This window comes from Panthera tigris, chromosome D3 (assembly GCF_018350195.1).
Source record: "Panthera tigris isolate Pti1 chromosome D3, P.tigris_Pti1_mat1.1, whole genome shotgun sequence".
NCBI lineage: Eukaryota > Metazoa > Chordata > Mammalia > Carnivora > Felidae > Panthera > Panthera tigris.
The window spans coordinates 24,279,448-24,304,716 of NC_056671.1; the positions used below are offsets into that span (position 1 = coordinate 24,279,448).

Consider the following 25,269-nt stretch of genomic DNA (forward strand, 5'->3'; position numbering starts at 1 on the left):
TCTGTCTTCCTTTCTCATTAGCTCTGGGATATTGTGGGCTTGAAGTCCTTCTGGTGACTTGTGTAGCCCTTGCTGGGAGAATTTTTCTGGGGTGCTGTGTTGCTTGGTTAGGGTGGCCCTAGTAAATGACCTTATTGTTGGCACAGGGAGTGGGCACCTCCTGGAAAGATTTGGGGAGCTGCAGGGAGTCAGCCCTCAGGGAACTGAGCTAGTCCCAGCCTCTGGCTTCTCGATTGCCATCTCTCAGGATCTGGGATGCTAGTCCTGAAAGTCTCTTGACTGCTAATGTCTGTGGTTGTCTCTGCACTCCTGACAGCTCTGAGGCCTGTGGGTTTGATTCAGCCAGTGTTGACTAAGCATTGACTGCTGATTAGATTCCTCTGGGAAGGCAGAGGAGAGGAGCGCGTGGTCCTTTCCCTGCTGGAGCCTTAGCAAGAGCATGCCTTTTGGTGGACTGACTGGGTGTCCTTACCCACTTTCCTCTTTCCAGGGGCATCCTAGACCTGTCTTCCTAGGAACTTTCGTTCTTTCAGACACAGCCCACTTAGGTTTTTTCATTTCTTCACAGGATGAGGACATGAAGAGAAAATTTCAGAATTTGCTTTTTGAAGAAAATAAGTCGACGACTGTACCCCAAGTCCCAGCCCAGGTATTTCGGATGATGGTCATTAAATGTAGTAGCCTCAGTTTTAAAGAACTAACGAGCAAGGGTGAGGAGCTTGAAAGGTCTCCTTAGTAGCAATTGCTTAATATTTTTTGGAATAACGTCGTAGATATTTTGTTTCCACTTGATTGGCCCTAGCACCCTTAGAAGATTTAATAATGAAGAGTGTTTAACGCATTAAACAAGCACAGCTAGGGATTGTCATTCAAGAGGTCTCCTGCAAGGCAGAATTGGAAGACTCTAGTAGGAGTTCAAATTTAAACTTGTTGAAAATTTAAAATCTGGGTGAGTGGTTGATTATTTATTGGTTACAATTTTATTTCCCCCAAAGTTGTTAGTATACTTCAATATCTATTCATTACTATCCTGCCTTCTTTTGGTGAATAACATTCCCCTTCCTAATGTCCCCTGGGTATTTTACCAATGGGAAAATAAAGACACACACAAAAAAGATGGTCTTCCCAAAAAAGAGCAAGATTTGGGGCTCCCAGCAAGAGGTTTTGTAGTCCCTTTAAACTTCATAATTTAGGAGAAGATGACAGAGAGGAGGGAGGGCGGTTATGCTGCTTAATGTCAGTATTATATCAAGTGCTCACAAGCCACAAGGGAGAGAGAAATGTCCGTTTGATAAGCATGTCTGAGTCCAGGGAGGCATGGTGGGGACTCAGGTGTCCAGGGGGACGACTCCTAATTCTTGGTACTAGAAGTTGCACATGAAATGCTCCAAACTTACCAGAAGCATTAGTGGGACACTTTGATAATCTTAAAGCCGACAGTTCTCTTTGAACATTCTTCCCTTTTTATTTCCAGCCTTCCACGAGTCGAAAGCGACTTCTTGAAGGGGAAGCAGAGGACGCTGACACCACAAAGCGTCTGGCTGTGTGTGCTGCTGTGTCGTGAACACTGGCTGAATGAAAGCAACCTGCCTTCTTGGACCCTGCTGCCACTTTTTTTGAAGTCTGTGTTTTATAGTTTGTATCGTAATTATGGGGACGGTTCCTTTTCCACGATCATCAATACACAATTCTAAACCTAGCGGAACCTGGGCTTTGTGCTTCTGCTTGATGTTGAGCTCTTTACTTTCATTGCCTTTTTTGTGTATTTGAAGTTGCGTGCTTTTTTTCTGAAATGCTTATTTATTTTTGAGAGAGCATGAGCGAGTGCATGAGCGGGGGAGGGGCAGAGAGAGAGGAAAAGAGAGAATCCCAGGCAGGCTCCAGGCATGCTGTCAGCACAGAGCCTGACGCGGGGCCTGAACTCTCAAACCTGGGATCGTGAGCTGAGCTGAAATCAAGAGTTAGACGTTTACGGGGCGCCTGGGTAGCTCAGTCGGTTGAGCATCTGACTTCGGCTCAGGTCACGATCTCACGGTCCGTGAGTTTGAGCCCCGCGTCGGGCTCTGTGCTGACAGCTCAGAGCCTGGAGCCTGCTTCAGATTCTGTGTCTCCCTCTCTCTCTGCCCCTTCCCTGCTCATGCTCTGTCTCTCTCTGTCTCAAAAATAAATGAAAACATTAAAAAAAAAAAATTAAAAAAAAAAAAAAAGAGTTAGACGTTTAACCGACTGAGCCACTCAGGCGCCCCTGAAATTGTGTGCTTTTTGTCTGGTGCTCTATGTTGGCTGGAACCTGTTGGGTTTCTCAGAACGTATCCCTGGTCTCAGCCCGGGTGAGCCGCATACAAATTTGAAAAGCCCCTCAGAAAGTTGCAGGGAAAGCGGCACAGCAAGGCTGGGGTAGAGTTAGTAGAGACTGGCTGGCTGCCAGAGTCCTCATAAGATGGGAGGAACCTTGATACCATATACCGCGGGCCAGTTTTAGATTCTCATCTTGACCTTCGTGAAGATACAGGTCCATGGTCCCTGAAACTATGGGACCAGAAAAGTTGTAAAATCTGAAAATTTTCTCATCTTACGAAGAATACACTGACCATTATGTGTAACACTCAGCAGAGTCCTGTAACCAAACATTTAAATGTTTTGCAGTTGGGGCGCCTGGGTGGCTCAGTCGGTTAAGCGGCCGACTTCGGCTCAGGTCATAATCTCACGGTCCGTGAGTTCGAGCCCCGTGTCGGGCTCTGTGCTGACAGCTCAGAGCCTGGAGCCTGTTTCAGATTCTGTGTCTCCCTCTCTCTGACCCTCCCCCGTTCATGCTCTGTCTCTCTCTGTCTCAAAAATAAATAAACGTTAAAAAAAAAAAATAAAAAATAAATAAATAAATATTTTACAGCAAATATGCAAAATAAAAGGGTTAGAGAAGACTGTAAGTAGCCTCATGTCAGTTCAGGTCAGTTTTTCCAGTGAAATGAGTTATGGATAACTCTCAGGTTTTAGAGCTGTTTGGGTTTTTTTGTTTTTGTTTTTGTTTTTTGTTTTTATTTTGAAAGAGAGCTTGTGCCAGCTGAGGAGGGGCAGAGAGAGAGGGAGACAGAGAATCCCAGGCAGGCTCCACACTGTCAGCATGGAGCCTGATGCAGGGCTTAAACCCATGAAATAGCGAGATCGTGACGTGAGCGGAAACCAACAGTCAGACGCTTAACTGACTGAGCCACCCAGGTGTCTCTGAGCTGTTTGGATGTTGGAAATGTAAATAAGGCATGTGAGCATGTCTAAAGCCCCTCCCTTGGTTGGTCTATTCCAGTTCTCACAGCGATTTCTTTGGGCTAAGTCCTCTGACTGCCCTCATGTTGTAGGTGAAGAACCCAGGCTGAAGGAGGAAAGTGAATTGTCCACTGTCATACAGCAAATGGCAGAGGTGGGACTCAACCCAGATCTTTCTGATTCTAAAACTAATATTCCTCATCTCCTCAGGCCCATATATAGTCAGACTCAGGGATATTGACTCACACTGACAAAACTCACAAGAGACTGATCTCTAAATCCTGAATGCCAGTGTATCCAATAATTATGAATGGGTACAGCCCCATGATCTGTGGAAGTTGGGACACCTTGGTGGCAAGGAACAGAAATCCATTCAAGTCACTTCATGAAAAAGGAGATTTATTTCAAAGTATAGGTGGCTGGGCCTGGGATCCATCGGGAGCCCAGGCAGTTGTAATGCCTGGCTCCTCTTGTCTCTTTCTGACTCACTGATTTTTGCTTCTGTTTTAACTTTGGCTGGTTGGCCACATTGTAGCTCACCTGCCATGCCAGGAGTTGCTTGTCTTATAACTTTGGCTAGTAGCTACATTGTAGCTCACTGGCCATGGCAAGAGTTGAATGCCTTGGTTCAGATGCCACTGATAAACCAGCCAGGGCATCAGGGGCACATAGCTGTTGCCCTGGGCAGTTGGGTAGTGGTTGGTGATTTCCATTAGAAGGGTGTGCAAGCATTCTGAGGCTTGGCTGGCCTGGTGTGTGTGTGTGGGGTGGGGGTGGGGGGGTGGGGGGGGGGTAGATGGGGATTTGAATGGTTTGCATATTTAAAGGAATGAGGCTGAGATTGCCAAGTTAGATGGGTTTTTAGCTCATTTGAATATTTAATGTGAAGGCTGTGGTTTCTTAGGGCATTTTTTTCCCTCTTGGTGCAGAGTCAGCCAGCCCTTCTCCATTTCCAGAGCACTTTATATTAGCTCCCTCTGATTATACCTACCGTAGTAGGCAGAATAATGTCTCCCAAAGATGACCTCATCCTAATCCCCAGAATGTACGAATCTGTTCCTTTATGTGGCAAAAGAGATTTTACAGATATCAGTTGAGTTAAGGATCCTGACATGGGAAGATTATCCTGTCTTTTCTGGAGGGGTCCAATGTCATCACAATGTTCTTTTACGAGGGACACAGGAGTCAGAAGAGATGAATGAGCCACTTAGAAGAAGGAGGAAGGGGCCACAAGCCAAGGAATACAGGCAGCCACTAGAAGCTGGAAAAAGGCGATGAAATGGATCCTCCCCTCAGCCTCTTCTGAAGGAAACAGTCCTTTACACTTTGACTTTCACCAGTGGAAATGGTATCAGACTTCTGAACTACAGAACTATAAGAGAATAAGTTTGTGTATGTGTGTGTGTTTAAATGTTTATTTTTGAGAGAGAGAGGGAGCGAGAGACAGACACACACAGCATGTGAGTGGAGGGGCAGAGAGAGAGGGAGACACAGAATCTACAGCAGGCTCCAGACTCTGAGCTGTCAGCAGAGAGACCGACGCGGGGCTCGAACTCACCCACTGCAAGATCATGACCTGAGCCGAAGTTGGACGCTTAACTGACCGAGCCATCCGGGTGCCCCAATTTGTGTTGTTTTAAGCTACCCAGTTTGTGGTAATTTGTTATAGAGACCACCGGAAGCTAACATTCATCAATAAGGAGATTTCTGCTGCTTTTTTGGGGCCACCACCTGGCATCCACTTCCTCTTTCTGACCTCACTCTAGTTTTCTGTGGAGGGAATTCTTTTTCCTTTTCCCATGAAGTATGGGGAGAAAGGGGGAGATGGTAAAGCTAAGGGTCTGCCTCTCTCCGTACTATGGAAGCTGATGGGGTGCCAAGGGTTTCCTTCCCTGGTGGAGCTCCTCCCACTGGCCTCCCACCTGGAGATGGGCCCAGGGCTTTGAAAGGAGCAAGTGGAGCTGGGGTGGCAACATAAATGGTAGCAGTATTGTGCGAATCTGAGCTCTCTGCGCTTCCTGACTTTGGCTTTGGAGTTGATGAGCTTTTCTTTCCTTATCTGTACGGTGAGTGCAAGAAAACTACCAACCTCAAATGGTGTTTGTGAGGATTCGGGGGTGGGGGGTGGTCCATTTGAAGTGCCTGGCATGTGATTAGCAATCTATCCGTGTTGGCCTCCATCATTAAAGATGGGAGGGCCGCATAAGTGGCCGTGAGGGAGCCACAGAAAGTCCTTGAGCAGGGAAGTAACATAATCTGTTGGGCTTGTGGGGGGTGGGGGAGGGGGAGGGCACACAAGATGGGCAGATAATTGAGATGCCTTTGACCAAACATTTGGGAAATGTCAGGACTGGGTGGATGGTGGGAGCAGAGGTGCAGGGGCATTTCCCAGTGCCTGAAGTAACTGCCACTCCCTTGTAATGTTGCCCCACGGTGGCCCTGACGCATGCCTGGATAATGGTGCAGTAGACCGCTCTTTTTTGTGCCTGTCCTCACCTCATGTCTCTTGTGGTAACTGGCTTGCTATTTTTCTGGGAGAGGCATCCCTCCTCCCACTCGTCCTCACCCCATGTCCTTCTGGAAGGGCTGACCCCATCCTCTTCCTAGAGGGGCTCAATCTAGCCAGGTTTGGCCAATCTTGCTGTGATTGGCTCAGGTAAGGACTTGTAATCCAAATGAGTACAACGGAAGTCAGCCCTGAGACTGGCTGGGATTGTTGGCAAACAGCTCCTGCTTTCCTGGTCATGTGTGACCTTGGTGCTGCCCCGGACACTGGAGCTTACAGCTGTAAGAGAAAGAAATCAAGGAGGGAAGCAGAGCTGAAAGAGATTCAAGATTTAGGTCACTGCTTGAGCACCTGGATCCAGCTATGCCTGAAGTGTGGTACGACCCCAGGGCTTTTAAATAGGTTTCCCTTTTTGTTCTAGTCCAGGTTGAATTATTGTTGTCACTTGTATCTGTAAAAGGTCAGACTAATAAATTCAACCATTTACAAACTCCCAAGAAACCCTTGGAGACTTTTTCTAGTAGGGAAGACATTCACTGCTGTTGTTTTTCTGCCAACTTCAGGGCTTTCAGAGAGGTTTGGGGCAGAGGCTGGAAAGCGAAGATGTGGGAAGTAACAGTCCCTCCAGCCCCAAGGTTGAGTGAACCCCTCCCAGCTAATTATACCACAGAGTTTGGGAGCAGAGCCCCTTTCGTTAAACTTTTAGGAGTCTTGGAAGGATAGGGCCAGAATTGTACCAGAGAAGCCTGGAAAGCTTGGCATCATCTGAAAGGTCACGTCGACCCTGTGAGGCATTACTGCCCTTCTCCCCATTTGCTGATTTAGAAACCAAGGCCCTGTGGCTCAATCAAGTCACCTGGTAAAGGTTTCTTTTCGCGAGAGGTGGAGGCCAGACTTGAACTGAGACTTCCCTTCTCCAGAGCCCCTGGCTTTAACCAGTACACAAAAGTACTTAGGTCTTGTCACCCGACTACCAATTGGTAAGTACTAGGCTCGGTGCCGGCACCACCTGGATTGTCCCAAACATGCCTTCGTCGTTGGCCTTCCTGATTAAGGAGAAACAGGCCCCCAGAGACATTACCCGAATCACGCAAAGGATGGTGGAGACGTGGGACTCGAGCTCCAGCTTTTGCCTTGAGTCTGGCTGTCCCGGGGACACGGGCATTCACTGTACCACCTAACTCTCGCGAACGTGCTTGCACACTTCCATGACGGGGATCTCATCACCTTAGCGGCGTTCTCCACCCACCTCCTCCCCCGGCATATATTAGGGCTAATTCCCTCCTGGCCCAGACCCTCGCCGCCAGCCCGGCGTGACGGGAGAGGCAGAAAGGGCAGTGCAGGGGCTGGGGGCCGGGCCGGGGGTCGTCCGCAGTGCGGCAGGCGGCGGCGCTCAGTACGGAACGGCGAGCGCTCCAGCCCGGCCGGACGGGTGCGGCGGGGGTGGGCTCGACGCCGGGAACAGCGGCCGGCTCCGGAGGGCGCAAGGCGGGGCGCGCGGGGAAGGGGCGCGGCGAGTGCGCGCTTGCGCGGTTGGGGGGACCCTCGGAGGCGCGCGGGGAGCTGGTGCGGCGCGTGCGCGCGTGCGCGGTTGTGGGGGGGGGTGGTGTGGGTTGCCGCGGCGGCGCGCGGTACGGCGGGAACATGGCGCGCGGGGCCGGCGCGCGCGCCTAGCTGGCGGGACCGTTAGCTCGAGGCGGACGCGGCCCGGGCCCCGCGGGGATGGAGCAGTCGCCGCCGCCGGCTCCCGAGCCAACACCGGGGCCGACCCCGGCACGGAGCCGTAGGCGGCGGGAGCCGGAGTCGCCGCCGGCGCCGGCGCCGGTGAGTGCGTGAGGGGCGCGGGCCGGGAGACTTTCTTTGTGAAACTCCGTCGGTGCGAGCCGGGCCGGGCCTCGGCGACTGACGAGCGCCCGCGAGGCGGAACCCGTCCCGCCGTGCGGCTTCGAGTTGTCCCGCCTCGCGCCGTTCTGCGGCGGGATTCGGTCCGCCGCCTGCCCAGCTCGGCTTCGAAAGAGTGTGTATGTGCGCGCGCGCGCGGTGGGGGGGTGGGGGGGGTGGGGGGGGTGTATACAGTAGGCGCCTACTGCGTACCGCGTCTCCCCTGTTGCCTTCGCTCCCGCAGGGCGGCGGCTGCCCCCCGCCCAGGGCCCACGGGAGAGGGAGATGGCAGCCGCTCGGAGACAGGTGTCGGTGCAGCCCTGGGAGACTCAGGTGCCGACAGCCCCAGGTGGAATCACAGGGAGTAAGCGGTCCGTCCCTGGAAGCAACCAAGTCTGTCGGTGGCTCGGCGCAGCGTGATTTTGGAATGCTTGACATCCTTCCTGGCTTCATGGTGCCTTTGGGGGTATCGGTCGGGGTGAAGGATGCTGAGCAAAATGGGCTTTGGAGGTGTGGCTCTCAGAGGGCGGGACGGGATGGCCCTGAGGATTTGGCTTCCCAAACCGCCCAGGCGGAGGAAACAATCCGTAGCTTGGTAAGAATACTGGCGTCACAACTCTTCCCAGGGCCGTGGACTCAGACTCTCCAAGGCAGAGGAGCAGAGTTTGAATTTTTAACACACTCCCAAGTTGTTAGGATCAGGCAGGTTCGACAGGCACTGTTTCAGAGTAAGCTTCCAGCAGCCAGGGACCTGTTCTGTTTGGAGCTCACCATGGCATCCTGGTACCGGCGCAGTGCTTGGCACACGGCAGATGGTCATTCATTATTTGTAGGAAGACTGAATAACTCAGAGAGTTTCCAAAATAGGAGTTCTTGAGACATTTTCAGGAGCTTTTGAGATTAATATCTCTGTCAGATTTACTGTAAAATGTGATTTTTCTCAGGTCCCAACTTCTGTGACTGTTTATGTTGTAGGCAAAATCAGAGTATACATTGCTTAGTGTAAACTATCAACTTTGTATACCCTAGCTGTGTTAAAATTAATTCTAAAACAACGCCTGAATAAAAAAAATGCGTGCTTCTTTCTCTTCATCATTTGGGAACACTAGGCTTAAAGGATTTTGTTCCTTTGAGGCAGGTAAATATTTACATTTTATCAAAGCAAATCTGAATTACTGTTTATTCAGAAAAGTTGGCTATTTGCTTAGACCTTCTGAGCATTTGTGGTTTTTATGCAACATTTTGAAAGTGAGATTAATGTTTAGTTCAGAGTTAATGCTAAAGTAGAATTGCTTGAAAGTGATTTGATATTTCAGGGCTAGTTTTTTTTTTTTTTTTTTTTTTTGGAATTTCAGTAGTTGATTTCATTTCACTCTCTTTTTTTGACTGGAAAAATATGAATATATAGGAAGACAGGACTTTAGGAGTTGAGATTGCATCTGAGGAAGAAAAATTAGGTTCTTTATTCTTTGAGTCATTTTTGCAGTTTATGTGGAGTCAGAAAAATTTTTTTAATTGAGATACAATTGACATATAACATTAGTTTCAGATGTATAACATAATGATTTAATTTTTGTATATATTGCAAAATGATCACAATAAGTCTAGTTAACATTCATCACCATACATAGTTACAATTTTTTTCTTGTGATGAGAACTTTCAAGATCTACTGTCTTAGCACCTTTCAAATATATAATTCAGTATTATTAGCCATAGTCACCACGCTGTACATCACATCCCCATCATTGCAATTTTTTAAGTGTGTTAAAAAGAAAAAACAAACTCAACTTTGTTGAGGTATAATTCACCTACCCTAAAATTAACCTTTTCAGTGTAGATTCACTCTATGCCCAACATCACCATTATCTGCTTTTAGAGCATTTTCATCGTACTTCAAAGAAATTTCGTGCACGTTACCATTCTTTATTCCCCTTTGACCAGCTGCTGGCATTGAGCTATTCTGGACATTTCACATGATGTGATCTTATAGTAGTCTGGCTTCTTTCACTCCGCATGGTCCTTTTGAGGTTCATCCATGTTGTAGCATGTATAAATATTTCATTCCTTTTTATTACTGGATAATATTCCATTGGTGGATATACCACATTTTGTTTATCCATTTATCCATCAATAGACGTGTGGGTATTTTCCTTTTTTTTTTTTTTTGGTTATTATGAATATTGCTGCTGTGAACATTTATGTATAAGTTTTAGTGTGGACATATGTTTTATTTTCTCTTGGGCATATTCTAATCGCTGGATCATATGGTAACTCTATTTTAACCTTTTGAGGAGCTGGCAGACTGTTCCTATGGCACTACTACATTGTTTTACATTCCCACCAGCAGAGTATGAGGGTTCATTTCTCTACATCCTTGCCAATACTTGTTACTGTCTCTCTCTGTATTTGTTTCTCTTTAGCCATCCTAGTAGATCTAAAATCGTAACTCCTTGGGGCGCCTGGGTGGCTTGGTCAGTTAAGCGTCCGACTTCGGCTCAGGTCATGATCTCACGGTCCGTGAGTTCGAGCCCCGTGTCGGGCTCTGTGCTGACAGCTCAGAGCCTGAAGCCTGTTTCAGATTCTGTGTCTCCCTCTCTCTCTGCCCCTCCCCTGTTCATGCTCTGTCTCTCTCTGTCTCAAAAAATAGATAAACGTTAAAAAAAAAAATTTTATAAAATCATAACTCTTTGCCATTTTGATTTACGTTTCCTTGCTGACTACTGATATTGGGGAGTTTGTGTGTGTGCTTACTGGCCATTTGTATATCTTCTTTGGAGAAATGACTATTCAGATCCTTGGTCCATTTTTTAATTGAGTTATTTGTATTGAGTTGTAGGAGTTATTTAAATATTCTGGATACTAAACCATAATCAGATATATGATTTACAAATACTTTTTCCCATTCTGTAGGTTGTCTTTTCACTTTTTTGATACTGTCTTTTGTTGAAAAACAAAGTTTTTAAGTGATGAAGTCCAATTTATTTATTTTTTCTTTTGCTGCTCATACTTCTGGTGTCATATCTAAGGATCCATTGCCAAATCCAAGGTCATGAAGATTTACCCCTGTGCTTTCTTCTAAGAGTTTATGTTTTTTTGAACCCTTATATTGAGGTTGTTGATCTATTTTGAGTTAATTTTTGTGTGTGGTGTAAGGTAATGGTCCACATTCGTTCTTTTGCATATAGTGATCCAGTTGTCCCAGGACTATATATTGAAAGGATTGCTTTTAAGCCCATTGAATGGTCTTTGTACCCTATTGAAACCCAGCTGATTATGTGTTAGGTTTTATTTTTATTATTTATTTGTTTTAAGTTTATTAATTTATTTGAGAGAGAGGGAGAGCACGAGAGAGTGGGGGAGGGGGAGAGAGAGAGAGAGAGAGAATGAATGAATATCCCAAATAGACTCCTTGTTGTCAGCAAGGAGCATGCTGCGGGACTCCATCTCGCAAACCATGAGATCGTGACCTGAGCTGAAATCCAGAGTTGATGCTTACCCGACTTGAGCCACCCAGGTGTCCCTGCTAGGTTTTATTTTTGGACTCTGAATTCTATTCTATTGTCTACCCTCTACCAGTACTATACTATTTGATTATAGTAGCTCTGTAATAGGTTTTGAAATTAAATGTAAATCCTGTAACTTTGTTCTTTTTCAAGACTGTTTTGGTTTTTCTGGGTCCCTTACTTAATGGATTTTAGGATCAGTTTTTTAATTTTTGCCAAAAAATTAGCTTGGATTTTTATAGAGATTGTGTTTAATCTGTCCTTTCATTGGTGTTTTGTAGCTTTCAGGTCCAAGACTTGACCTTTTTTCAAAAATTTATTCCTTAGTATTTTATTTGATGCTACTATACATGGAACTGTTTTTAAAATTTCATATTGTTATTGTTTATCACTAGTTCATTGCTGGTATGTAGAAGAAATATAGTTGAATTTTGGATAAATCTTTTAATCTCATCATTTAGTAGTAGACCGCTCACATTTTCTAGATTTTGGCTCTGCTACTTACCAGTTGTATGTGTTTTGACAATTCTTACCTGTTATACATTTCAGTGTTCTCATTTGTATAATGGAACAGTAATATCCATCCCAAAGAAGTGTTAAATAAGAGAAAATGTTGATAGGTATTAAGAACAATGTCTCACATGTGGTGGGAATTTGATGTTTGTTATCTTATTCTGTTAAAATAACTCAATTTAAAATTAAGCCAAAAAACAAAAAGCAAGCAAAACACCAAACCCAAACAAACAAAACCAAAAAAGCTCCCCAAACAAACCCAAAACCGTAGATCAAAAAAAAAAAAAAAAAAAAAAAAAAAAAAAATCCCCTATAGACCCCAAAGCCACAAAGAAAAGCCACAGGCAAAAACCTCAAACCTCTTCCTGTCCCCATTACTTTTCTGTGATCTAAGACATCCCTGTGAGTACTTGAGGAGTAGTGAAAGATAGTCTCTAACACCTCACAATTGTATTGTAAAAGCAATTACCTAAATCTAGGCTACTATATAGGGTATTTGATAATGCATTATTTTGGTAAGTGTTATTAAAAATAATAAAAGTGTAACTCAAAAATATTTCTTTTTACACTATAGTTCTTATTAATGTGCTGTTCTTTTATTACCTATTTCTCCTAAAAGCAGAAGTAATATATTTTTCATTGAATTTGATGGTTACAATTCTTGTTTATTTTGAGTGATTGCTGTTTTTAAAAAAAACCCTGTTAGAGCTGTGGCACCTAGGTGGTTCAGTAGGTTGAGTCCTGACTTGTGATCTTGGCTCAGGTTGTGATCTCACAGTTTCATGAGTTTGAGCCCACATCTGGCTCTGGCTCACTGACGGCATGGAACCTGCTTGGGATATTCTCTCTCTCTCTCTCTCTCTCTCTCTCTCTCTCTCTCTCTCTCTCGTCTCTGCCCCTCCCCCACTGGGGCCGTGTGTGTGTGTGTGTGTGTGTGTGTGTGTGTGTGTCAAAAATAAATAAATACTTGAAAACAAAACAAAACTCTGTTAGAGCCAAACCTGGTGCTTAAATTTAATATTACTCTTATTTTTGTGTTTTTTTCAGTAGCCAGAGTAGGTTGCTACTTGGGAAGAAAACAGAGACACAGTGTAATCCAAATATGATGCTGGAACATATCATATTCATTGAATGTGTATTCACTATGATCCAAAGAAAATAATTATTTACCTTGTAAATATTATTTTGACAATAAAAACTTACCTCCAAATTCACAACTGTAATTAAATTTATAACCCACAAACCCACAGGTTGATAACTCATAGACATGTCTATAAGAAAATTTTAGGGGTGCTTGGGTGGCTCAGTCGGTTAAGCAGCCGACTTCGGCTCAGGTCATGATCTTGTGGTCCGTGAGTTCGAGCCCCGCGTTGGGCTCTGTGCTGACAGCTCAGAGCCTGGAGCCTGTTTCAGATTCTGTGTCTCCCTCTCTCTTACCCTCCCCCGTTCATGCTCTCTCTCTGTCTCAAAAATAGATAAACGTTAAAAAAAAAAAATTAAAAATTTTAAATCAAAATTGATCTTTATTTAAAAAAACCCTTTTATTATTATGACAGTTGTACATATACATTGCATAAAATTTAAAAAACAATTTAAAATAATTTAAAAGACAAGACAAAGAAAAAAAAATAAAGTTATAGTACTACCAATATGGGGATTACTACTATTAATACCTAAATAGGTATCTTTCTTGGGGCGCCTGGGTAGCTCTGTCAGTTAAGCCTTAGACTTTGGCTCAGGTCATGATCTGAGTTTGTGAGTTTGAGCCCCACATTGGGCTCCGTGCTGACAGCTCAGAGCCTGGAGCCTGCTTCGGATTCTGTGTCTCCCTCTCTCTCTGCCCCACCTCTGCTTGCACTCTGTCTCTCAAAAATGAGTAAATGTTAAAAAAATTTTTTAAATACATATCTTTCTCAACTTTTTTGTGCATCTTTTTATCCAACAATATTTGCATACATATACACAAATGTTTATAGGTATTTCAACTAAGACAAGATAAAAATACACAAAATAATCTTTAAAAATCAGCTTTATGGGGCCTCTGGGTGGCTCAGTCAGTTAAGCATCCGACTCTTGATTTCATGCTTAGTTCATGATCTCATGGTTCATGGGATTGAGTCCTGCCACGGGCTCCACGTTGACAGCATGGAGCCTGCTGGGATTGTCTCCCTCTTTCTCTGCCCTTCCCCTACTCACATACACACTCTCTCAAAATAAATAAGTAAACTTAAAATTATTAATTAAATTTAAGTTAGATTAAAAATTTTAAATAAACTTTAAAAATTGGCTTTATGTAGGTATAATTTGCATACAATAAAATTTACTAATTTTAAGTGTATACTTATGTGAGTTCTTTTTTTCCCCCCCAAGAATCATTCTTCATTTTTAATTCAAAATAGTAACAATGAGAATAATATAGGAGTTACACCTACACTCAGTGGACATTGAGGGACATTCATGATCAATTTGCAAATGACTTGAGTTTGTATATCCCAGATATGTTGAACTTTAATACCACCAAAGTCAGCAAACCCTTTCATTTTGCTAAGATCTAGTCCTCAGAGGTCCAAGGCAATATAGAAATTGTGACCACATATATATATATCAACATTTGGCCTTAGACCTTGCCCATACTTTTCTGTTGTAGTTGTGTGAATTCTGACAAATATATATAGTTTTGAAGTCACCACCACAGTCAGTAGAAGTAATAGACTGTTCCTTGTTATTACCGAGTACTACTCCATTTTATGTGTCCTGCAATTTGTTATCCATTCACCAGTTAATGGACATGTTTTTCCAGTTTTTGGTGATTGTGAAGAGAGCTATGAACATTCACATACAAGTCTTTGTGTGTTTTATATATATGTGTATATATATATATATATATACATATATATAAAAGAGTAAGTATTTAAGAATGGGATTGCTGGTTTGTGTGATAAATATATGTAGGTACTGTTTTGAAATGTTTTTTCTTCAGTTGATCCACCCCCCACTTTCCATTTAAGTAGTTCCTCTTACTAAGTGCTTTCACATTATTCAATTATTGTTTTCCCAATCTGTCCCAAAATATTCTTGAAAGATTTTGTGTCAAAATCAGTATCTAATCTAGGATCTAATCCAGAATCAGTATCTACTCATATCTTAGTTATTGTCACTTAAGTCTCTCTTAATCTCACATGGTCCCGTTTTTCATAACACTGACTCATCAAACAGACCAAAACAGTTGTCCTAAAGAATGTCCTATTTTCTGGCTTTTTCTGGTGGTTTACATGTGGTGTCATTTATCTTGTTCCTCTGTTTACTATGAACTAGGCACTGTATAAAAAGACTTCATGGATACAAGTTAAATTTTTTGACTAGATCATACAATTTACCGTTGTAACATAAGGCTCGTTTTATCATTAGTATTTTCTTGCTGTTGAGAATGGGAAAGCAGTGGTGATATGGTAAAACCTTGGATTGTGAGTAATTTGTTCTGCGAGTGTTCCGCAAGATGAGCAAACATTTCTAATCAGTTTTAACTTCATAAAGAAGGGATGTCTTGCAATATGAGTAGTACGTGATGCCGAACGTCATATGATCACAACTGAGCCCAGTGGTTCTTCTCTCTTTCTGTCTCTCCCTGCGGGACTGTGGATGATCATCTTCCATGCTCAGATGCTCGGTCTCAGGCCATGGTGTTTAGCAGAAATCAGTAATTTTTCAGAACGTCGGAAGGGGCCCACAACTGGCACTAGTGTGTTTTTTGTCCCTTCGAAGCACCTAGGGACAGTCCTTTGCTTTTCCTACAAGAGCAAGCTTAGGAATGCTTTGCTTCATTCTGGGTCAGGCTGCCTGCAGGTACAGACCCTTTCCTCTGCTGCCTTATTGCCGGGTACATTAAATGCAGTAGATGACAAGAGTTTATTAATACTGTACTGTAGTCAGCATCAGTTAGTGATAGTGAAAGTTTTCCTGCACAATAATAACCCTCCTCTCTCTTGTCTCCCTCACACCAGCCACAAAGGTTTTCAAAGGTAAGTGCAGGTTAATTTATTTTTGTTCATATTTTCTTTATATTTTATATTATATTACAGTAGTGTAATCATTTTTATATGAATATTTTTGGGTTGTGGAACAAATCATCTGAGTTTCCATTATTTCTTATGGGGAGATTCGCTTTGATATACAAGTACTTTGGATTACAAGCATGTTTCTGGAACGGATTATGCTCGCAAACCAAGTTTTGCTGTAGTGTCTTTTTATTTTTTAACTAGTCCCTTTTACTAGAGGTCAGAAGTGGTATTAGGAGGTTGATAAGGCAGTAACAGTAACTAGAGAGTAGGACAGAAAATGGGGGAGGGAAATAGATGTGACAGTGTGTCTCTAATTGCCTTATTTTTCATCTTGAGGCTATATTACCTCTAAGGGAGGATATTCCAGTCTGAAGAACGTGCATTATTTTAGTGGGTATTTATTTTTTATTTTTTATTTTTTAGGATTTACTTATTTTTGAGAGACAGACCACGTGTGGGGGAGGGACAGAGAGAGAGGGAGACGCAGAATCCAAAGCAGGCTCCAGGCTCTGAGCTGTCAGCACAGAGCCTGGAGCGGGGCTTGAACCCACGGACCATGAGATCATGACCTGAGCCAAAGTCAGACGCTTAACTGACTGAGCCACCAAGGAGCCCGGGTATTTTCTTTTTTAATTAAGTAAGCTCTATGCCCAATGTGGGGCTTAAACTCATGACGCTGATATCAAGAGTCACATGCTCTACTGAGCTAGCCAGGTGCCCCTAACATGCATTATTTTAAATGATGAATAGAGAAAAGATAACTTCCAGCAATCTGAAATACGATTTGTTGAGATTCTGGTTGACAAATGATAATTTATAATGAGGATGTGGTACTATTTTGTGGATAAAGCGCAGAATTGCTAAGAAATAGCAGGTGTTTGGGGCGCCTGTGTGGCTCAGTGGATTAAGCGTCCGACTTCAGCTCAGGTCATGATCTCACAGCTTGTGTGTTTGAGCTCCACATTGGGCTCTGTGCTGACAGCTCAGAGCCTGTAGCCTGCTTTGGATTCTGTATCTTCCTCTTTGTACCTCCCCTGCTTACACACACTCTCTCTCTCTCAAAAAATAATAAACATTAAAAAAAAAAAATAGGTGGTCTAAGTAACAGCAAACCTGGCTTTGTGTTGTAATTTTGCAAGGGTAAAAAATAGGTTAGCGTTTTTTAATAGTGAGTGTTAAGTAAGGGAAGGCATATAATTGTATGTGGCTTCTCCTTCCATGATTATACATTTGGCATTTCTGTGCTATCATTGGGTAAGTTTACTATCGTGGAAGTTTAAGAATTGCCATGGTAATTAATGTTTTAACTTACTATAACTTAGTTCAGCAAAGGGTAGGAAAAGTTTGTCAATATTCATTGCATTTGTAGAATTGCATGAAGAATAGCACTTTGATGGTGAAAATTACTCAGATTATTGTCCTCTAATGTTAGCCATCGTAGGAATCATATGCTCCAGATGTATTCTTATTTTAAAACTACATTCCTTGGGGTGTCTTTCTCTCTGCCCCTCCCTGGCTTGCACTCTCTCTTTCTCTCTCAAAAGTAAATAAACGTTAAAAAAAAGATAAAATAAGAATATGTCTAATCTTGACATTCCATGTTCATGGACCAGAGACTTAACATTGTTAACTTAACATGGCAGTGTTTCCCCAAGTGATGTACAGAGTCAGTGCATTCCCTATCAAAATCCCATCTGCCTTTTTTTTTGCAGAAATCTATAAGCTTATCCTAAAATCCAGATGGAAGTGTGGGCTACCCAGAATAGCCAAGACAATCTTGAAAAAGAACAAACTTAGAGAACTCACACTTCCCTGTTTTAAAATCTATAAAACTATAGTAATTAAGTCAATGTGGTACTGGCATTAGAATAACATAGATCAATGTAATTGAGAGTCCATTGTGTAAATTGTGTAAATTTCCCACATTTATGGTTAGTTGATTCTCAACAATGGTGTAAAGACCATTCAGTGGGGGAAAGAAGGGTCTTTTCAACAAATGGTGTTGGACAACTAGATGTCCACATGCATGAATTTGAATCCTTGCCTCACACTATACACAAAAATAAACTCAAAATGCATCAAAGACCCACACATAAGGGCAAAAATAATGAAACTCTTACTAGAAACAAAGCAGTAGGGACTCCTGGGTGGCTCAGTTGTTTAAGCATTTGGCTTCTGCTGGGGTCATGATCTCACAGTTCCTGAGTTTGAGCCCTGCAATGGGCTCTCTGCTGTCAGCACAGAGCCTGCTTTGGATCCTCTCTCCCCGGCTTTCTCTGCCCCTCCCCCACTTGTGCTCGTGTTCTCTCTCTCGAAAATAAATAAACATTAAAAAAATTAAAAAAAGAAAACACAGGAGTAAATTTTTGTGACCTTGGGTTAGGCAGTGATTTTTACTTTATTTTTCTTGAGTAATTTCTATGCACAACATGGGGCTTGAACTCACAACCCAGAATAAACAATAGTTGCATGTTCTGTTGACTGAGCCAGCCAGGTGCCCCGTAGGCAGTGATTTCTTAAATACCAAAAAGACAAGTAACAAAAGAAAAAGTAGAAAAATTGGACTTAATTAAAAATTGACAACTTGTGTGTGTCAAAGGACAGCATCTAGAAAGTGAAAAGAGGCCTTCCATAGGAGGCCTACATGCTGCTGTTAGAGCCTCCATCATGTCTCTAGTGATCCCTGAGAGTTCCAGCACGTTTTGCAAGTAGTTGGTATTGATGAGCAGTGGAAAATAGACTTTGCTATCACTGCAGTTAAGGATGTGGGGTAAAGATATGTGCATGTGGTGTTGAGGAAAGCAGAGACATCCACCTTACCAAGAGGGCAAAAGACTCTTTGAGGATGAGGTGGAATGTGTGATCAGTATTATGCAGAATTCACACCAGTATAAGATCTCAGACTGGTTCTGGAACAGACAAAAGGATGTGAAGGATGGAAAATACAGCTAGGTCCTGACCAATGGTCTGGACAGAAAACTTCATGAAGACTTAGAATGAAGAAGATTTGAGCCCACAGAGGGCTGCATCATTTCTAGAGACTTCGTGTCCCAGGCCAGCATGCTAAGACCACTTAGCTAAGCATGCTAAGGCTGCTTGTGGCTGCACTGTGGGTGTGTCCAAGAAGAAGTATATCTACAGGCCTTGTCTGTTAATCTGTTAATAGTTTATGCACCGATGGCTTCCTTATTAAAAAAAAAAAAAAAAAAAGGAAAGTGAAGAAATCCCACATAATGGAAGAAAATACTTACAAATCTGTTTGTGGTAACGGACTTGTGTCAAGAATACATAAAGAACTCTGGGGCTCCTGGGTGGCTCAGTCCATTAAGCATCCACCCCTTGATTTTGGCTCAGGTCATGATCTCACGGTTCATGGGATTGAGCCCCGTGTCCAGCTGGTGCTGACTGCACAGGGTCTGCTTGGGATTCTCTCTGTCTCTGTCCCTGTCCTGCTTGTGTGTGCCTGTGCATGCGTGTGCTCTCTCAAATAACATTAAAATTAAAAATATATATATAAAGAACTCTTACAACTCATGATAAGACAATCCAATTTGGGGCACCTGGGTGGCTCAGCTGGTTAAGCGTCCTACTTCGGCTCAGGTCATGATCTCACAGTTCATGAGTTAGAGTCTCATATCGGGCTCTGTGCTGACAGCTCAGAGCCTGGAGCCTGCTCTGGATTCTGTGTCTCTCTCTCTGCTCTTCCCCTGCTTATGCTCAGTTTCTCTCTTCTTCAAAACAAACAAACGAACAAAAACATTAAAAGACAATCCAATGAAAAAATGAACAAAGTCTTTGAATATATGTTTCTCAAAGAATATGTACAAGTGACCATAAACACACGAAAAGGTATTAGTCATTAGGGCAATAAGGTCAAAACCACAGTGAGATACCACTTTACACCTACTAGGATGCCTTAAAAGTAAAAATGATAATAAGAAGTGTTGGTGAGGATGTGGAGAAATTGGAGTCCCCTCATACATTGCTGGTGAGAATGTGAAGTGGCTCAGCCATTGAGGAAAACAGTTTGGCATTTCTTTAGAATGCTAAACATGGAGCTTGCATATGATACAGTAATTCTACTCCGATTATATATGTAGAGAGAAATGAAAAACTTTGTCTACACAAACACATGAATGTTCATGGCAGCATGGACATTTAGTTGATACAACCTGTAAGTATATCAATTAACGCTTGAGTGAATAAACAAAATGTGGTATATTCATACAGTGGAATATTACTCAGCCATTCAAAAGGAAGAAGTATTAACACGATATGATATAAACCTTGAAAATATTCTGAATGAAAGAAGCTAGTCACAAGAGATCACATATTGTTTGATTCCGTTTATGTGAAATATTCAGGATAGGCAAATCCACAGATGCAGAAAGTGGATTAGTATTAGCCAGGGACTTGGGGAGAATGAGTGGGGAATGACTGTTAATGGGTATGGGGCTTCTTTTGTGGGTGATTGAAATATTAAAATTGTGGTAATGGTTACAAAACTCTGTGAATAAATAAAAAAACCACTGAGCTTCACAGTTTAGTAGGATAAATTTGGAGAGCCTGGGTGGCTTAGTTGGTTAAGGGTCTGACTCTTGGTTTTGGCTCAGGTCATGATCTCATGGTTTAGTGAGGTCGGGCTCTCTGCTGGCAGCGCAGAGCCTGCTTGGGATTCTCTCCCTCCCTCTCTCTCTCTCTCTCTCTCTGCCCCTCCCCTACTTGCGCTGTCTCTTTCTCTTTGAAAATAAATAAACTTTAAGAAAATAGGATGAATTTTATGATATGTGAAATAGACCTTACTAGAGGTATAAAGAAAATCAACTAGAAAATGAAAAGAATGTCTAATCTTTTAAAATGCCATTAAAGATATTCTCCTAAAAAAAAAAATCTTCTCCTACAGTCTTTATTTGCCCCTGTCTCATTTTTGTTTTCCCTAGTACATGATAAATGAGCATGATTATACCTGTCATCTAAGATGATCCTGTCATCTAAAGCTGTCCTCTGGAGTGACAAATGAAACCCAAAAGTAATAGTTTAAAAATAGAGTATATATGTATCAATAATTTCAAGCATATGGAAAAGTAGATTGACTCTAATAATAATGTCTATTTATTTTTGAGAGAGAGAGAGAGAGGGAGCGCACATGAGCAGGGGAGGGACAGAGAGAGAGGGAGTCACAGAATTCGAAGGAGGCTCCAGGCTCTGAGGTGTCAGCACAGAGCCCGACTTGGGGCTTGAACTCATGAGCTGTGAGATCATGACCTGAGACAAAATCGGACGCTTAACTGACTGAGCCACCCAGGTGCCCCAGATTGACTCTAATAATAAACCCTTACATTCTCTCATTAGTTTGATTTAGATTATTAATACTTTGTAATAGCTAGATATATTTTGGGAAATAGTTGAGATTTGTAGAATCTGTCTTTACATTATCTAAAATAAAATGTTCACTAAGCATTTATGTAGAGTGCATCTGAAATAAATAGGAATGAGAGTTTCTGTGAATTAAATGTTGCATGGACATGTTAGGGTGTGTGTCTGAACTTTGAAATAGACAGGTCTGTAAGTGACAACATTTTTAATGGTAGTATATTGACCCTCATGTGCTTATAAGATTACTGTGCCAAGTTGTAGAACAGAGGACACTGTCAACTTCATAAGACTTTCCCTGTGACCTGTCCTCTGAGACTAGCAGCTTAGTTTCCTGATATTTTATTAGTGCAATTTGATATTAAGGAGTACATATATTAAAAAAAGCTAAGCACTTGAGTTGGCATAGTACCTTTTATTTTGGAGTTAACTGGTTACACATCTGGGTATGTTCTCTCAGGAATTTGCATGTTTGTAACATGATTTTGGAATTCAGGCACCTTCGTAGGGCATTTGGCCTTGTGTATAGTTTCTTATCATTAGGAAAATTGTATTATAGCAGATTGCACAATTTCCTGAGAAAGTACTAAAAACACTGCCACAATTCCTTTTGTTCTGTATGTAATGTTTTTGTACTGAGTGGTCTTGGATCCTCATGGTTTTAGCTTATGTAGATACAGGAGTTTTGAAAGTTGTTCCACTGTCAAATAATGCTCTTGTTAAATTCAAGAGCTTCCCAATCTCCACAAAGATTTATGAAAACCATTTATAAAAATTGTTCAGGAAATTGGCCATAAATTCCAAATATATTAAAAAAATAAAATTTCCATCAGGTATATTTGGGAGAACCACGTAAATTGTAGAGTAGTTGTATGGAGGCAGTGTTCCTTTCATAAGTATAGAGTCTGTCCCTTTGTCCCTGGGAAATGGGATGCCACTGGTAAGGGGGCCGCCCCCTCGACACCCATCAAGCAATGCTTGCTCCTTGGGAACCTGGTGCTAACCCATTCAAAGATGACCTGCTTCTGGGTTGGGATTTCGTTGGTAGCAGAGCAGCTCCCTTGCTGCAATCTGTTGAAAGTCAGCCCTCCACACAGGGTTTGTTTAAAAAAAGAAAAAAAAAAAAAGAAAAAAGTATAGAGTCTGTTGGGTTCAGATTATTGTAGCTAACATATTGTGCTCACTATGTGTCTGACACTGTTCTTAGTCCTTTTTGCATATTAACTCATTTAGTCCTCCTAACTACCTTATGAGGTAGGTACCGTTGTTATTACCATTTTACATATGAGGAAACTGAGGTACAGTGAGGTTATCAAGTAACTTGCTCAAGATCACATATTATCCTGGACTGTGATTTAGCACTCTAGCTCTAGAGTCTATATTCTTCTTTATTTTTATTTTTTACATTTATTTATTATTGAGAGAGAGAGAGAGCATGAGCACGGGAGGGGCAGGGAGGGGCAGAGAGAGAGGGAGACACAGAATCCGAAGCAGGTTCCATGCTCCGAGCTGTCAGCACAGAGCCTGACATGGGGCTCAAACTCACAAACTGTGAGATCATGACCTGAGCCGAAGTCAGACGCCCAACCGACTGAGCCACCCAGGCGCCCCTAGAGTCTATATTCTTAAACATTGTACTAGTTGGTCTTTGATTTGAATGGTCATTAAGCAAATAGGATCAATTATAACTATCTTTTGCTATTAAATGTTAGAGTTATTGCAAGACAGTAATATAGGCAATTCCTTGAATGTCTTGTTAAAAACTAGTTTTTTACTGTGAGGTTTAAGGTTATGTTGGCACAGTATTCTGGAATTCAAGTTTCTATAATGATAGAGCAAAGGGATGACTGTTTGATACTAAGTTTATTCTTGAATTTTATCATCTAGTAACTTTTTATCAGTCAAAAGTTAAAATTAACTACAATGTAAGTGGTTTAATTCTTTAAGTATTTGAGGTTACAAAACGGTTATTAAACTAATAATGTAGTACCTAAAATAAATGTTTCTTGAATGAAGCATGGGGATTAACCCAGACAAGGAAGAAAAGTATTAAATGAAATGAGGCTATAAATAAAAACGATTTTTAAGATAGTAAAGGAATGATTCTAATTTCATATATATCTCTGAAATAAAAAGAATTAGAAAATAAGACCACTGCTTTTTTTTTGTTTTTTTTGAGGTTGTCTTCATTTATTATTGGTGAGGAAAATCCTCATGAGTTAATATGCGTCCACTTTCCCCAGAGGTGTGTGCTGAGGGAGGGGGCCCTACAGCACTCCAGAGATAGCTTTTAGCAATAGTGCTTTGGCCAGGAGCTGCTGGACACATTCCCTGGGGAATAGGCAGTTGTCTCCGTTGGCTTCTCCTCTCCCATTGCCAACTCAGTGGGGTGAGTGGTCATCAGTCTTTGAGGGGGGCAAGTTGGGAGAGAACAGACAGTAGTCGAGTGTGAGAGGACATGAGGACAAGACTGGTGATGGCCACGTACAGGGATGGGCCCACCATCCCCACCCCTGGGGTCCAAGTGAGGGGTCAGACTGTACAGTGTGTTAAGGAACCAGGGGAAAATGACTGCTTGTATCTTCCCTTCTTAATGTTGATGAGGAATCAGTGTTTATAGTGCAAATTAAAAATTGTTAACTAAAGACACAGCATATTAATACTGTAAATCATTTACTGATTCAGGATTTTAGCCCGAGGCTAGGTTTGCGAAATGGATGTATACAATTCTAATTTCCTGAAATAAGTTTTTTTGTTATTAAAAATAGATTCTAGAAATTCTTCACTGGAGTATTCTTCATTTGAATTTCCGGTGGCACGAAAATGTAGGTATTTACTTAATAAATATTAATCTTTGAGCTTATTATTCTTAAGATAAAGAGAGTTGAAATAGTTGAATGTCTGGAGGCAGTTTACGCTGCTACATTTTTTTATTAATTTTTTTTAACGTTTATTTTTGAGAGAGAGAAAAGAGTGCGAGTGGGGGAGGGATAGAGAGGGGGACAGAGAATACCAGCCAGCTCTGCGTTGTCAGCGCAAAGCCAGATGTGAGGCTTGAACTCTCAAACTGTGAGACCATGACCTGAGCTGAAGTCACACACTCAACCAACTGAGCCACCCAGTTGACTCCTCCCCCCCTCGCCTTTTTTTTAAGTTTATTTTATTTTGAGAGAGAGGGAGAGAGAGAGTGAGAGCGAATCTCAAGCAGGCTCCGTGCATCAGCAGTGCAGAGCCCAATGCAGGGCCCTTTATAAACAGGGCAGCAGGTGTATAGACATATGATTACTCTTATACTTTGGAGTACATATTTATTTCTTATTGAGGTTGGAAGAGCTGGAATTAATTCATGTGTTTACATAGTTAAAATTTTTTAAAGTGTGCTTGTTTTCCTACCTTGTAGTAGTTTGATTGATTTTACAGAGGGAGTTGTGAAATTTGTATTGATTTGCCTGAAAAAAATTTTCTTTAAGTTTATTTATTTTGAGAGAAGAGAGAGAGAGAATGTATGCAAGTGCAAGTAGGGAAGGGGCAAAGAGAGAGAGAGGGAGAGTGAGAATCCCAAGCAGGCTCCACACTGTCAGCATGGAGCCCGATGCAGGGCTTGGTCTCACAAACTGTGAGATCATGACCTGAGCTGAAATGAAGAGTCGGTCGCAGGTGCCTCTAATTTTTTTTTTTAAATTTTGTTTCTTGTGTAGTGTTTTATTACTTTTTGTAAATAGTGGCTTAAGATGAAGCAGTATTTTAACATTGGCTTTTGTAATCCTGAATCCTCAGTCATGACACTAAAAACATATATAATTATGGTTAGCAGTACTGCAAGAAAGTAAAAAATATTTTATTAAACTTACACTTATACAAAGTTTGTATGTAAGACATGTATTTAGTATTAAAGATCAGAGATTCTTTGTTTTATGTTCTCACCCCAGGATATTTGTGAGCTTCAGTCTATTTAAGTAACAATTTATAAAATAAATTGTATGCATCTACCATGAATTAACTTACTTCTGATTTCTGAGTGTGACAGTAGTGAAGGTGGTAGTTTTATTTCGCAGTGTGGAAGATCATTTCATTGCTTAATTTTCTGTCCATTTTATCCTTTATTGCTCAGGGTACCAGGAGTTTGTTGCCAGGTTGGATGTTCTCAGCAGAGAGTCTTAAAAAATACTCCAC

The 25,269-nt window shown here is 42.0% G+C and overlaps 2 protein-coding genes and 1 pseudogene across 9 annotated transcripts in view; all 3 read left to right on the forward strand.

Moving 5' to 3' along the window:
• CHEK2 (checkpoint kinase 2) overlaps positions 1-1,784 on the forward strand; it is a 46,869-nt gene extending 45,085 nt beyond the window's left edge. For all 7 annotated transcript variants that reach the window (XM_042962385.1, XM_042962386.1, XM_042962387.1 and 4 more), the window contains 2 exons: positions 569-649; positions 1,475-1,784. In XM_042962385.1, the coding sequence (XP_042818319.1) occupies positions 569-649; positions 1,475-1,564 (171 nt within the window). In that variant the 3' untranslated portion in view covers positions 1,565-1,784. The remainder of the gene's footprint in view (positions 1-568; positions 650-1,474) is intronic.
• A 5,690-nt stretch (positions 1,785-7,474) lies between these two features.
• Positions 7,475-25,269, forward strand: part of TTC28 (tetratricopeptide repeat domain 28) — a 626,414-nt gene continuing 608,619 nt past the window's right edge. For both annotated transcript variants that reach the window (XM_042962136.1, XM_042962137.1), the window contains exon 1: positions 7,475-7,591. In XM_042962136.1, coding sequence (XP_042818070.1) covers positions 7,490-7,591 — 102 coding nt within the window. In that variant the 5' untranslated portion in view covers positions 7,475-7,489. The remainder of the gene's footprint in view (positions 7,592-25,269) is intronic.
• Positions 18,391-19,023, forward strand: LOC102960250 (annotated as a pseudogene).